Source organism: Stenella coeruleoalba (genome assembly GCF_951394435.1).
Source record: "Stenella coeruleoalba genome assembly, chromosome: 13".
NCBI classification, from domain to species: domain Eukaryota; kingdom Metazoa; phylum Chordata; class Mammalia; order Artiodactyla; family Delphinidae; genus Stenella; species Stenella coeruleoalba.
Genome location: NC_137159.1, coordinates 39,416,360 through 39,427,863, shown reverse-complemented (window position 1 = coordinate 39,427,863; position 11,504 = coordinate 39,416,360). Strand labels below are relative to the sequence as shown.

General features: G+C 37.8%; 1 protein-coding gene across 2 annotated transcripts in view; it reads left to right on the top strand.

The window, feature by feature from the left end:
• Positions 1 to 203: 203 nt before the first annotated feature.
• Positions 204 to 11,504, top strand: part of PAPOLG (poly(A) polymerase gamma) — a gene marked incomplete at its 3' end in the record, with an annotated part of 71,679 nt that continues 60,378 nt past the window's right edge. Inside the window, exons 1-2 of one of the 2 annotated variants that reach the window (XM_079941634.1) lie at positions 204 to 248; positions 10,605 to 10,729. In XM_079941634.1, the coding sequence (XP_079797760.1) occupies positions 10,689 to 10,729 (41 nt within the window). In that variant the 5' untranslated portion in view covers positions 204 to 248; positions 10,605 to 10,688. Of the gene's footprint in view, positions 249 to 10,557; positions 10,730 to 11,504 lie in introns of those variants that run through there. The other variant, XM_079941637.1, reaches the window with a different exon arrangement.

Here is an 11,504-nt window from a genome sequence, read left to right as displayed (position 1 = left end):
TAAGGTTGGTAGTTTCTTAAACTCATGGTCCCTCAGCTATGACAGAAACCCACTGTATACACAGCTTTCCCTTGGGCCTGCCTCTACACTGCCTCTGTGGGACATGGCGGGCAAGGGGAATGGATGAGAACATGAAGATCACACTGCCCACTATGCCATGAGTAATGAAGTCCTTTGTTTTTGACCCAGGAAGTTCGTGTCTTCTTTCAACATCCAGGAAACTGGAGGACTAACCTGCTAGCTTGAAAGTAAGTTAAAATCATAAACCCTTCACAATTCTTGACTCTTCTAACAAGAGTTAGTGCACTGTTAGGATGAGAACTCTCCTTAACCACAGTAAAAAGGGAATTTTGATTTCACAGGCAAAACAAATAGGTATGTATGATAGCTAAGTATTAATGCGTGCCTTCCACTCACATGCACTTATCTCTGATGACTTGTTATATTAAACATCCCCTAGACTTACCAGAAGACATGATTAATATCAACTTCACCCAGATTCATTAATAGTGTGCCCTGAGTATCTTTAGCAAATGTAACGCCACCACAAACACCAGCCATGGGGACTGGCTACACACTTTTGAAAGGAGCTTTCCCATTCCCATGGGAAATAGTCCCGTTCCCATGGAACAGGTCAGAGTTCCTCCAGGAAAAGATGGTACTTCAGAGAATGAAATCTGAGATATTGAAAAATTCCTACTAAATCGAATAACCCTCAACTAGGAAAAATAAAATACCTAAAAGCCATAAAATGGACTTATAAAATGGACAGTTAATACCATGCTAGCCACACCTAAGAACATCCTGTAATTTTAAAAAACATATCAATTACTTTCCATGTAAAGTGTTAATCCTTTTCTAAGAATGAAAAAACTTAGAAAAGGGAAAAAGAAACATGGTAGAATCCAGCCATCTCCAAAAGTAACAGATTTGTGATACTGACTCAAACTTGTGTTAGATAAATTTGATCTGCACAGAACACTTAGGATGTATATATATTTAGTATTTTGCTATTAATGACAATCCAGAGGTAGTTTAGGAGAGAAATTTGTTTCCAGTATCTATGCTTTGTCTTTCATGCCAATACAATTCAAGATTGTTCTAAAGATGTATAATTACATTAAATCAGATATTTATAAGACATTGTTCTCTATTATTCCAACGTATGTTCCCTCTGTAAGCCAAGAAGAAAGCAGGGTTAACAACTTCCAGTTTGTACTTTTAAAAATAAGCATTTGAAATGTTTAAAAATTCCTTAAATTATCTTTCTCATATTTGCATGTGGGGACACAGAAATATTTACCCTTCCTTTCTATCTCTTTAAATAGGTTCAGATTTGCTTTCTATATTTATAAAGTTTTGCATGTCACAAGGGACTTAAAGTATGGGGAAAGGGGAACTTCTATGGTTTCTCACTCTAGAATCAGCCCTAGGCAAAAGAGAGCAAAGCTGCTATATCGGTTCTCATGTGTCCTTTGTCTCTTGCTCTTTCTAACATCCTTCTCAAAAACTGAGCCCAGAGGGCATGTGATTTGCCAAGGCCACATAGATAGGACAAAGTAGAAATCAAAATAAGAACATTTGACTCCATATGCCACGCTCTGGTTTACTTAACCCTAGCTGATTGTGGTCTGTATACATGAAGGCATTCTTGTTTGACCACGTATTCCTCACAGAGAATTAGTGAATTCTTCTGACTGTGACTAACTAGAGGCATCGTCTGTTAGCTGTCATAATCCTGGATAACTCCTTTTCTTCTTTTTTTGGGAAGGATCCTAGACATATGTTGTCTGATTCTTGGGCATCTCAATAGGCCTTAAGGTCAGCACAGAATTTCTCAGACTTCTGCAATTTCCTTGAGTCTGATTATTGTGACAGTTCCCTGCTCCTCTAGCTGCTTCTATAGACTCAATCCTTGTAACAGTGCCTTCTCCCCTTTTCCCTACGTGTAGACCTTATCATCCTTGGCAAGGCTTGCTTTCTTTCAAGTGTCCCTCTTCATGCTACTTCTACATTCATGTTAGCTTTTAAGATGTATTTCAAGTTTCTGAACTTTATTTATTCTTTTAATAGATTTATTTTATTTATTTATTTATTGGCTGCATTGGGTCTTCCGTGGATGTGCACGGGCTTTTTCTAGTTGCCAAGGGCTTCTCACTGCAGTGGCTTCTCTTGTTGCGGAGCACAGGCTCCAGGCGTGCAGGCTTCAGTAGTTGTGGCACACGGGCTTCAGCAGCTGTGGCGCACAGGCTTAGTTGCTTCGCAGCATATGGGATCTTCCCGGACCAGGGCTCGAACCCTTGTCCCCTGCATTGGCAGGCGGATTCTTAACCACTAGGAAAGCTTCTGAACTTCAGACGGTAATTCTCAGATTTGTTCTTTTGGGCGGCACCCTGCAGGCCTACAAGCCTTGTAATTGCCCAGCCTCAAGACTGAAGAAAGAGCCTGAGACGGTGACAGGGACATCAGTGGTTTATTGGATGGGGGAGCTTACACGTTCAAAGCCAGGTCCTGGGGTGACACCCCACTGTGTACAGCAGACAGCAGGCAGGACACAGCAGCAGTCTTCCCTGGGTAAGCGGTATGGGGGGGGAGGTTATCGATTACAGGGAAAATTGATGTCAGGTTGGCTCATCAGTTACCAGGGAAACCAGCTGAGGGGCATGCCCCTCATAGCCCCTCAGGTTAGACTTTCATGGGGCAGTTGTTTCCCTTTGATAAACTAGTAGGTGGAGCCATTCTGGCCTAAGGATTAGAATAATCACTAGCTGGGGCAAGGGGCAAGCATGTAGGCAGTTACTGACTAGGCTCTATGATTAAGAGGGAAGGTCAGTCAGGCGAGTAGGCTGTAGGTGAGGCAGGGGACTGGTCAAGCAGGGGATGTACAGAGATCAAGAGAACAGCCATCTTGGGTGACATGATTATACACGTTCATGAGCAGAACACTTGAAAATCTTATTCTTAAAGAAGTAAACTAAGGAATCAAAATGACAAGCCAGGAACTCAAGAGCAAAGAGCAACCTCTAAGCAAATAAGCGACAGTAGGGTCCTAGGTGAGCACCTGAGGCAGGACCTGTCTTTTTGCTCTTAAAATATTTTTGAAACCTTCATAACAAACAGTAAAGCACATAAAATAACATACTGAATACCTGGGTGCCCACTTCCCTGAATTTTTCAAAACTAATGGAAGCATCAGTTTACAGGTTTAAGAACTATTATAAAGTCCGAATAGAATAAATATAACTCAGCAAATATTAAAGCATACACTTAGACACATCAGATAATATTGTGAAAAAGAATCATTTCTAACTCAAAGCCGCCAGAGGGAAAAGAAACATTACCTTCAAAGCTGCAATACGGACAGTTGACTTCTCAACAGAAATGTTAGAAACCAGATGACAATAGAAAGATACCTCTATAAGTGCTGAAAAACAATTACCTGCCAACCTAGAAATCCATATCCAGGAAAATATTCTTGAAAAGTGAAAGCAAAATAAAGCCATTTTCCAGAAAACCAGGAAGGGAGAGATTTGTCACCAGCACACCTGCCTTTAAAAAAGGAAAATAATTCCTGATGGGTGTACAAAGATGCAGGAAAGAATGAACTGCACTAGAAAGAGTAAGTACATATGAATATTATCTGCATCAAGCAATATCTTATGTGGTTCAAAATATAGAGAGAGGGCTTCCCTGGTGGCACAGTGGTTAAGAATCTGCCTGCCAGGACAGGAATAAAGACGCAGATGTAGAGAATGGACTTGAGGACATGGGAAGGAGGAAGGGTAGGCTGGAACGAAGTGAGAGAGTGGCATGGACTTATATACACTACCAAACATAAAATAGATAGCTAGTGGGAAGCAGCCACATAGCACAGGGAGATCAGCTTGGTGCTATGTGACCACCTAGAGGGGTGGGATAGGGAGGGTGGGAGGGAGACGCAAGAGGGAAGAGATATGGGGACATATGTAAATGTATAGCTGATTCACTATGTTATAAAGCAGAAATTAACACACCATTGTAAAGCAATTATACTCCAATAAAGATGTTAAAAAAAAAAAATAAGAATCCGCCTGCCAATGCAGGGGACACGGGTTCAAACCCCGGTCAGGGAAGATCCCACATGCTGTGACGCAACTAAGCCCATGTGCCACTACTATTGAGCCTGCACTCTAGAGCCCACGAGCCACAACTACTGAAGCCCACGTGCCCTAGAGCCCGTGCTCCGCAACCAGAGAAGCCACTGCCATGAGAAGCCCGCGCACCGCAACAAAGACCCAACGCAGCCAAAAATAAATAAATTAAATAAATAAATTTATTTAAAAAATTTTTTTTAAAGTTTTAAAAATTAAAAATATAGAGAATTCAAATACATGACAACAGCAGCACAAGAGTCAGGAGAAGGAGCTAAAAGGAATTTAAGTGTTTTATTTAAAGTAAATGTGCTGGAGGGGAGGGATAAATTGGGAGATTGGGATTGACATATACACACTAGTATATATAAAATAGATAACTGATAAGAACCTGCTGTATAGCACAGGGAACTCTGCTCAACTCTGTAATGGCCTATATGGGAAAATAATCTAAAAAAAAAAGAGTGCATGTATGTGTATGTATATCTGATGCACTTTGCTGTATACCTGAAACCAACACAACATTGTAAATCAACTATTCTCCAATAAAAAATTTTTAAAGGTAATAAAATAAATGTATTAATACATATTTCAAGGAATATCAGAAAATAAATTACTTCTTATAAAAAATTAATTATTGAACATATCTTCACAATAAATTAATGAAAGTCATCAAGATCAAAATTTTGTATATCTAATAAAATTAGTCTATTTTATAATAAATTATTTAAAACATGAGTAAATCTATATGCTGTTTCTCATGCTTAGTTTATAATAATGCAGTTATTGCATTAAAAGATGTAGTTAAAATATGAGTTTTGAAAGCAAGAAATAGTGTAAATGACATGATTTTCTTTCAGTAAATATGTACATGTATTGTACTCTAGTGCTTGGCTTTTGGAAAATAATTTTTAAATTTTGTATAAAATTCAAAATAATTCCATATACATTATTAGGCAACTCTGTATTTAATAGAAAAGAAAAGCATCTTTGAGCAACCAAAGCAGTTTAGGTGGATGACACTGATCCTGGCCATTGAAATGTAAGGAAGGAGTATGCCTTTTTATCCTTTTGAATAGTGGAAGAAGGGCAATTATGAAAGAGAGGGTGGGAAAGTTGCCAGAGAGTTTCCAGGCAGTGTGTGTGTGGGGTGGGGGTGGGGTAGTATACATGGGAGTTGAAGGTTCTCTTCACTATCAGTACCCCAGTACCCTGGCAAAATCTTCATATAACCACAAGGATATGCATACCCCAGTTTGAAGACCATTGCTCTGGGGCATATATTGGGTTGATCAAAATGTGCCTTCGGTTTCTAAGTAAAAATAAAAGACACATTTTTCATTTTCACCAAGAATTTTATTGAACATATTCACTGTTTTGTTCCACTACCTTCTGCCATTTTTCAGGCAGCTTCATAATTCCATCTTCCCAAAACTTTTTATCTTTCTGAGCAAAGAACTGTTCCAGGTGCCTTTTACAGTCTGCCAGGGAATTGAAACTTTTTCCATTAAGAGAATTTTGTAAGGATTGAAATAAATGGAAATCTGAACGAAGGTGCCATGTCTGGTGAATACCATGGATGAATCAGAACTTCCCAGCCAAGCTCTAACAGTTTTTGCCTGGCCATCAAAGAAACATGTGGTCTCGCGTTATCCTGATAGATGATTATGTGTTTTCTGTTGATTAATTCTGGACGCTTTTCGTAGAATGGTGCTTTCAGTTGGTCTAATTGGGAGTAGTACTTGTTGGAATTAATTGTTTGGTTTTCTGGAAGGAGCTCACAATAGAGGACTCCCTTCCAATCCCGCCATATACACAACATCACCTTCTTTGGATGAAGACCGGCCTTTGGTGTGGTTGGTGGTGGTTCATTTCACATGCCCCACGATCTCTTCCGTTCCACATTATTGTACAGTATCCACTTTTCATTGCCCGTCACAATTTGTTTTAAAAACGGAACATTTTCATTACGTTTAAGTAGAGAATCACATGTGGAAATACTGTCAAGAAGGTTTTCTTCACTTATGTGGAACCCAAATATCAAAGCGATTAACATAACCAAGCTGGGGCAAATGATTTTCAGTGCTTGATTTGGATATTTTGAGTATGTCTGCTGTCTCCCACGTGGTATAATGTTGATTGTTCTCAATTAATGTCTCAATTTGATCACAGTCAACTTCAACTGGTCTACCTGACCATGGAGCATCACCCAGCGAGAAATCTCCAGCACAAAATTTGGCAAACCACTTTTGACACATTCAATTAGTCACAGCACCTTCTCCATGCACTGCACAAATCTTTTTTTGTGTGTTTTAGTTGCGTTTTTACCTTTCTTGAAATAATAAAGCATAATATGCCAAAAGCGTTGCTTTTTTCTTCCGTCTTCAATATTTAAATGGCTATACAAAAATTCACCAATTTTGATGTCTTTTTTTAAATGCACGCTGATATGACAGCTGTCACATACAATCTAACAAAATTGTTTCAAATGAAGTTAAAGACAGCTAAGTGCTACTAGAGCCATCTTATGGAAAAAACCAAATGAAACTTTTGGCCCACCCAATACTAAGAGAGGAATTACTGAGTCCCAAGCTGTGCACATTTTCAGCTTCACCAGATATTGACAAACTGCTTCTAAAGCAGTTGAATCAGTTTATAATCCCACAGCAGTTGGTTTGATATAGTACTTCAACATCATTTTGATTTTTCATTGGCACTGTATTTTTTTGTTCGTTTTGTCTTTCCCTGACTATTAAAAAGGTTGAGTATCTTTTCATGTGTTTATTGGCTATTTAAGTTTCTTATGTGAATATGCTTTTTCTTATCAATAAGATATATTTCCACATTCTGAATATTTATGCTTTGTCATTTATATGCATTGCAGATAGCTTCTCCCAGTCCACAGGCAGATTAATTAAACATTTGGATGTCTCAGTTTCCTTATAGGAAAAAATGAGAATAATACCTTCCTCAAAAGATGCTAGGTCATTTGATTCTCAAAACAACTCTATGAGGTGGATAACATAATTAATCCCATTTTTCATATGAGAAATCTTTTCTCAGTTATGCCAAATTGTTTACCATAGAGGTTGTACCAATGTTTATTCTATCATCAGAATATACATGTCCTTGTTGCTCCACTTGAAATAATCAGACTTTTAAATTTTTCCCAATATGGTAAGTGTGAAGAAGAATCTCTGTGCTTTTTATTTTGCATTTCCCTGGTAACTAATGAAGTTGAACACCCTTTCATATGTCTCTTCATTCTTTTTTGGTTCCTCTTCTCTAAAACACCTGTACATGGCTTTTGCCCCTCTTTACATTGGGTTGTCTCTTTCCTATTAATTCTTAGGTTCTCTTTATATAGTCTGGATACATGTGGCAAGTAGTTTCTCCCAGTTTGTGGCTTCTCACTCTTTTTTTAAAAATTGAAATATAGTTGACCTTTAATATTATGGTAGTTTCAGGTGTGCTACATAGTGACTTGACATTTGCATATATTACGAAATGATGACCATGATTAAGTCTAGTAACAATCTGTCCCCATACAAAGTTATTACAATAATATTGACCACATTCCTTATTCTGTATATTACATCCCTGTGGCGTAATTATTTTATAACTGGAAATCTGCACCTCTTAATCCCCTTTACCATGGCTTCTCTTTTTGTTCTCTTTGTGCTGACAAGATGAGAACAAGTTCTTAATTGTAATAAATTTACTTTGTTTACCCTTTCCTTTTTGGTTATGCTTTTCTTAAGTTTATTACTTTCCTTTCATTTAAACCTTTCCATATCATTTTTGTATAGGTGTACCTTGTAAGAAGCATAATCAAATCTGATAGCTTCTTGTCTTTCTATATGTGAGTTTATTTATATTTGTTGTTTTCAGTGATAGACTTATTTTTACCGTCTTATTTTTTATTCATTGCTTGCAATCCTCTTTATCAGTTTTTGCCCCCTCCTTTCTTGTGTTCAGTGGATTGATAAATTTTCAGAGACTCACTACAATTTTAGAATCTATAGATTATATATCTATCTATTTGTTTAGGCTGTTTTAAATATTTAGCATATATACTTAACTATAAATTTTTAATACACTAAAATTATTCCATATTTGTATGCTGTTAAGGACTTCAGCAATATATGAAACAAAATTGGCAAAGTATTGGTTGCTGCTAAAGCTGGGTGATGGATAAACTGTTTTAAAGGCCCTCAGATACGTAACTACCCATTAAGCGCATGCGCGCGCACACACACACACACACACACACACACACACATACACACACACACACACAGATAGTCTTATTATTAAGGAGAGTTTTTATCTTTTTTATAAAAACATGCACAAACTTGTTTTGTGGGGGATTTTTTGGTCACATAAACACACTTCCAGATATATTTTATCTGTTCCTGTTCTCACTGCTTTTTGGTTGGTTGGTTGTTTTTGAATGCCATGCTTTTCCTCTGGGTTTGGTTTTCTTCTGGATGGAAAATATCCTTAATAGTCTCTTCAATGAGAATCTATGGCAAATTTTATTCTCCTTTTTTTTTGAGGAATAGTTTAACTGGGTATAAAATTCTACGTTGATGGTTATTCTTCCTCAACACTTTCATAATTTTGTTCCTTTGTCTTCTGACATCTATCATTATTGATTAGAAAACAACTGTCCATTTAATTACCGTTCCTTTGTGGATAATAAGTCTTTTTTCTCTGGCTGCTTTAAAAATTTTCTCTTTATCTGTGATGCAGTGTCACCACAATGTGCCTTCTGTGTGAATTTATTTCTATATATACTGCTAGGTATTTGGAATGCACTTTTGTTTGAGAATATACATCTTCCTTCAATTCTAGAAAATTTTAAATTATTATTATCTCATCAAATATTGCTTCTCCATAATTCCCTCCATTCTTTTCTTTTAGAACTCCTATTAGATATGCCTGAAACCTCCAAAATATTTCCTTCACATCTTTAACTGATTGTTCATATTTTTCTTTATATTGGATGCTGGGTGAATTCCTCAGCACACTTTTTCAATTTACTAGTTCTCTAATATTTTCTGATCTAGAGTTGTCCCAGCTTTCAAGAACTGTTTTTATTTCTGCTTCTTTTGATTCTTTTATGGATATTAGTCCTTATTTATCCTTTTGAAAAAGTGACATTTAAGTTGAGAAACTAGAAACCACATGAAGTGGCAGGTGTAGAACATTCTAGGCAGAAAAAAACAGCTTTGGGACCTGATTTTCTCCCCCCAAAACTCTGTCTACTCCTTAAGCAGCATTTATTTTCAACTTGACCTATCACATAAGCATAGCTGATGCTAACTCAGCATGTTGACTAAATCTCGTGGCTTTTGGTGCTGTAACCATGCACTTATTACTTAAGTTTGGGGTGTAGACAATATGATGTACACAACTTCTGTGTTGCTGACCGGGTCTTGGTCTTATTGAGTAAGTGTACTGTCTCTGACATACAGAAGCTTTACTTCCAGTACGTCAGTTGAGCCATCTTGTATCCCAGGAATAAATGTGGCCAAGAGCTGACTGAGCAACAGACTGCATGGTTTTAGTTGGAGTAAGTAACAAAATGCAAATTTAAGTTAATCACGTGCTTTATGGAAAACAATAAAATAATCCTATAAATATAAACAAAACAGTTAAATGTCATCGCTTAGCACCATCTTGATTATACATAAAAGTACAAACTTGGGCATTAAAAGCATGTGGCAATATTCACTTTCAAAGGTGTCATATACATGATTCAAATCTTCCAAACTATGCTTAGAGTAATAGTATTTAGAATGTGATTTAATTTACAACAAGAAGAAAAAATTTAATCCTGGTTGGAATCTGAATATCCCCATTGCTCCCACTCCCTAAATTCTGGGTGGTATTTTGGGTGGTGGTGGAGATAGATAACCCTGATATTCTTTTGTTTGTGTCACATCACCTTTGATGATACAGTCATATGTCTCTTCTCTCCGTCTTCCCTTCCTCCTTCTGGCCAAGTACCATTCTTGCAGCTGCCTGTTTTGAACCAATCTAACGTTGTACTTTTGATGGGAAAACTAACATATTCACGTCTCTTGCATTATCTGATGCAGTGAGCTTGCCCCTCATCCTCTTGTGAGACTGTCACCTCTCTAGCTCAGGGTGCTGATACACAGGTAGGTAAGGCAAGCTTCTCAGCACAACCACGCAGCTGTCTACACATAGCACAGCGCAGGGTGTCCGCTAGCTGTGTGCTTACCATCAGCCAACCAGGGCGTCACACTGAATGTTTTCCTTTTTATACACTTAACAGTGTTGCCTTTATCTAGCATTTACCATTCTCATTTCTCACAGCACCTCTAAAGCAAGAAATAGTTAGATCAAAAAAGGCTGACTATTCTACATTGAGTTTTAGATTTTTAACGCTCTCCTGAAATTCCTTGACAAAGTATAAATGACATTAAGTTTTTCACATTGCAGAAGAAGAACAATCAGTTTGGGGCTTGGCTAATTCCAGTAAGTCTTCTTTTTGAATGAGGTAATTCAAATACAGAAGTCATCTTCATGAAAAGAGAAAGCTGTCTCCAATTCCTGCTCAGGAGGAGGTAAGTGCCTTGAACGTGCTGTTCACTTCCTTCAGTAGTACAGTGGCCAATGTAAGTGGAAATATTTTTCAACACAGAACCTGCTGTTTCCAATTCAACATTCTGTTTCAATTCACTACCAAATGCCCATACAGAAAGAGGGTTTAGTGCCAAGGAAATCTATGGTCTCATGAGCCATAGATTTGCTCTCATGCACAAATCAGTCAACATGAAAGCAAATTCACATTTTAAAATAGTTCTTCCAGGGAATTCCCCAGCAGTCCAGTGGTTAGGACTCAGCACTCTCACTGCTGGGGCCCCGGGTTCAATCCCTGGTCAGGGAACTAAAATCCCATAAGCTGTGTGGCGTGGCCAAAAAAATATATAGTTCTTCCATTGGTTTAGAAGCTAAGTATAGATCTAGATAATTTCAAGAAAATTAATTTTTAAATAGGTGCAGCCTGTTAAGATAGGATGAAAGTTGTCGTTAGCAAACTTTCCATGGCTTTTGAGGTTTCCCATGCCAGGCCGACAAGGGCTGGCATGATGTGGTCCCTACCATCATCTCCAACCACAACCCATGCCTTATGCCACCTGTCAATTTTGTTCTAGTTGTGCCAATCTTCTGTTAGCAGCTAGAAATGCCAAACTCTTTTCCATCTCTGGGCTTTTGTGCTTATTTTTTTTTACCTGCCCAGAACATGCTTCTCCCTCTTCTCATCTTAATGATGAGGTCTTCCCTAACTACTCTATCCAAAGTAAGTCATCCTCCTTAGTCCCATTCATAGCACTCTGT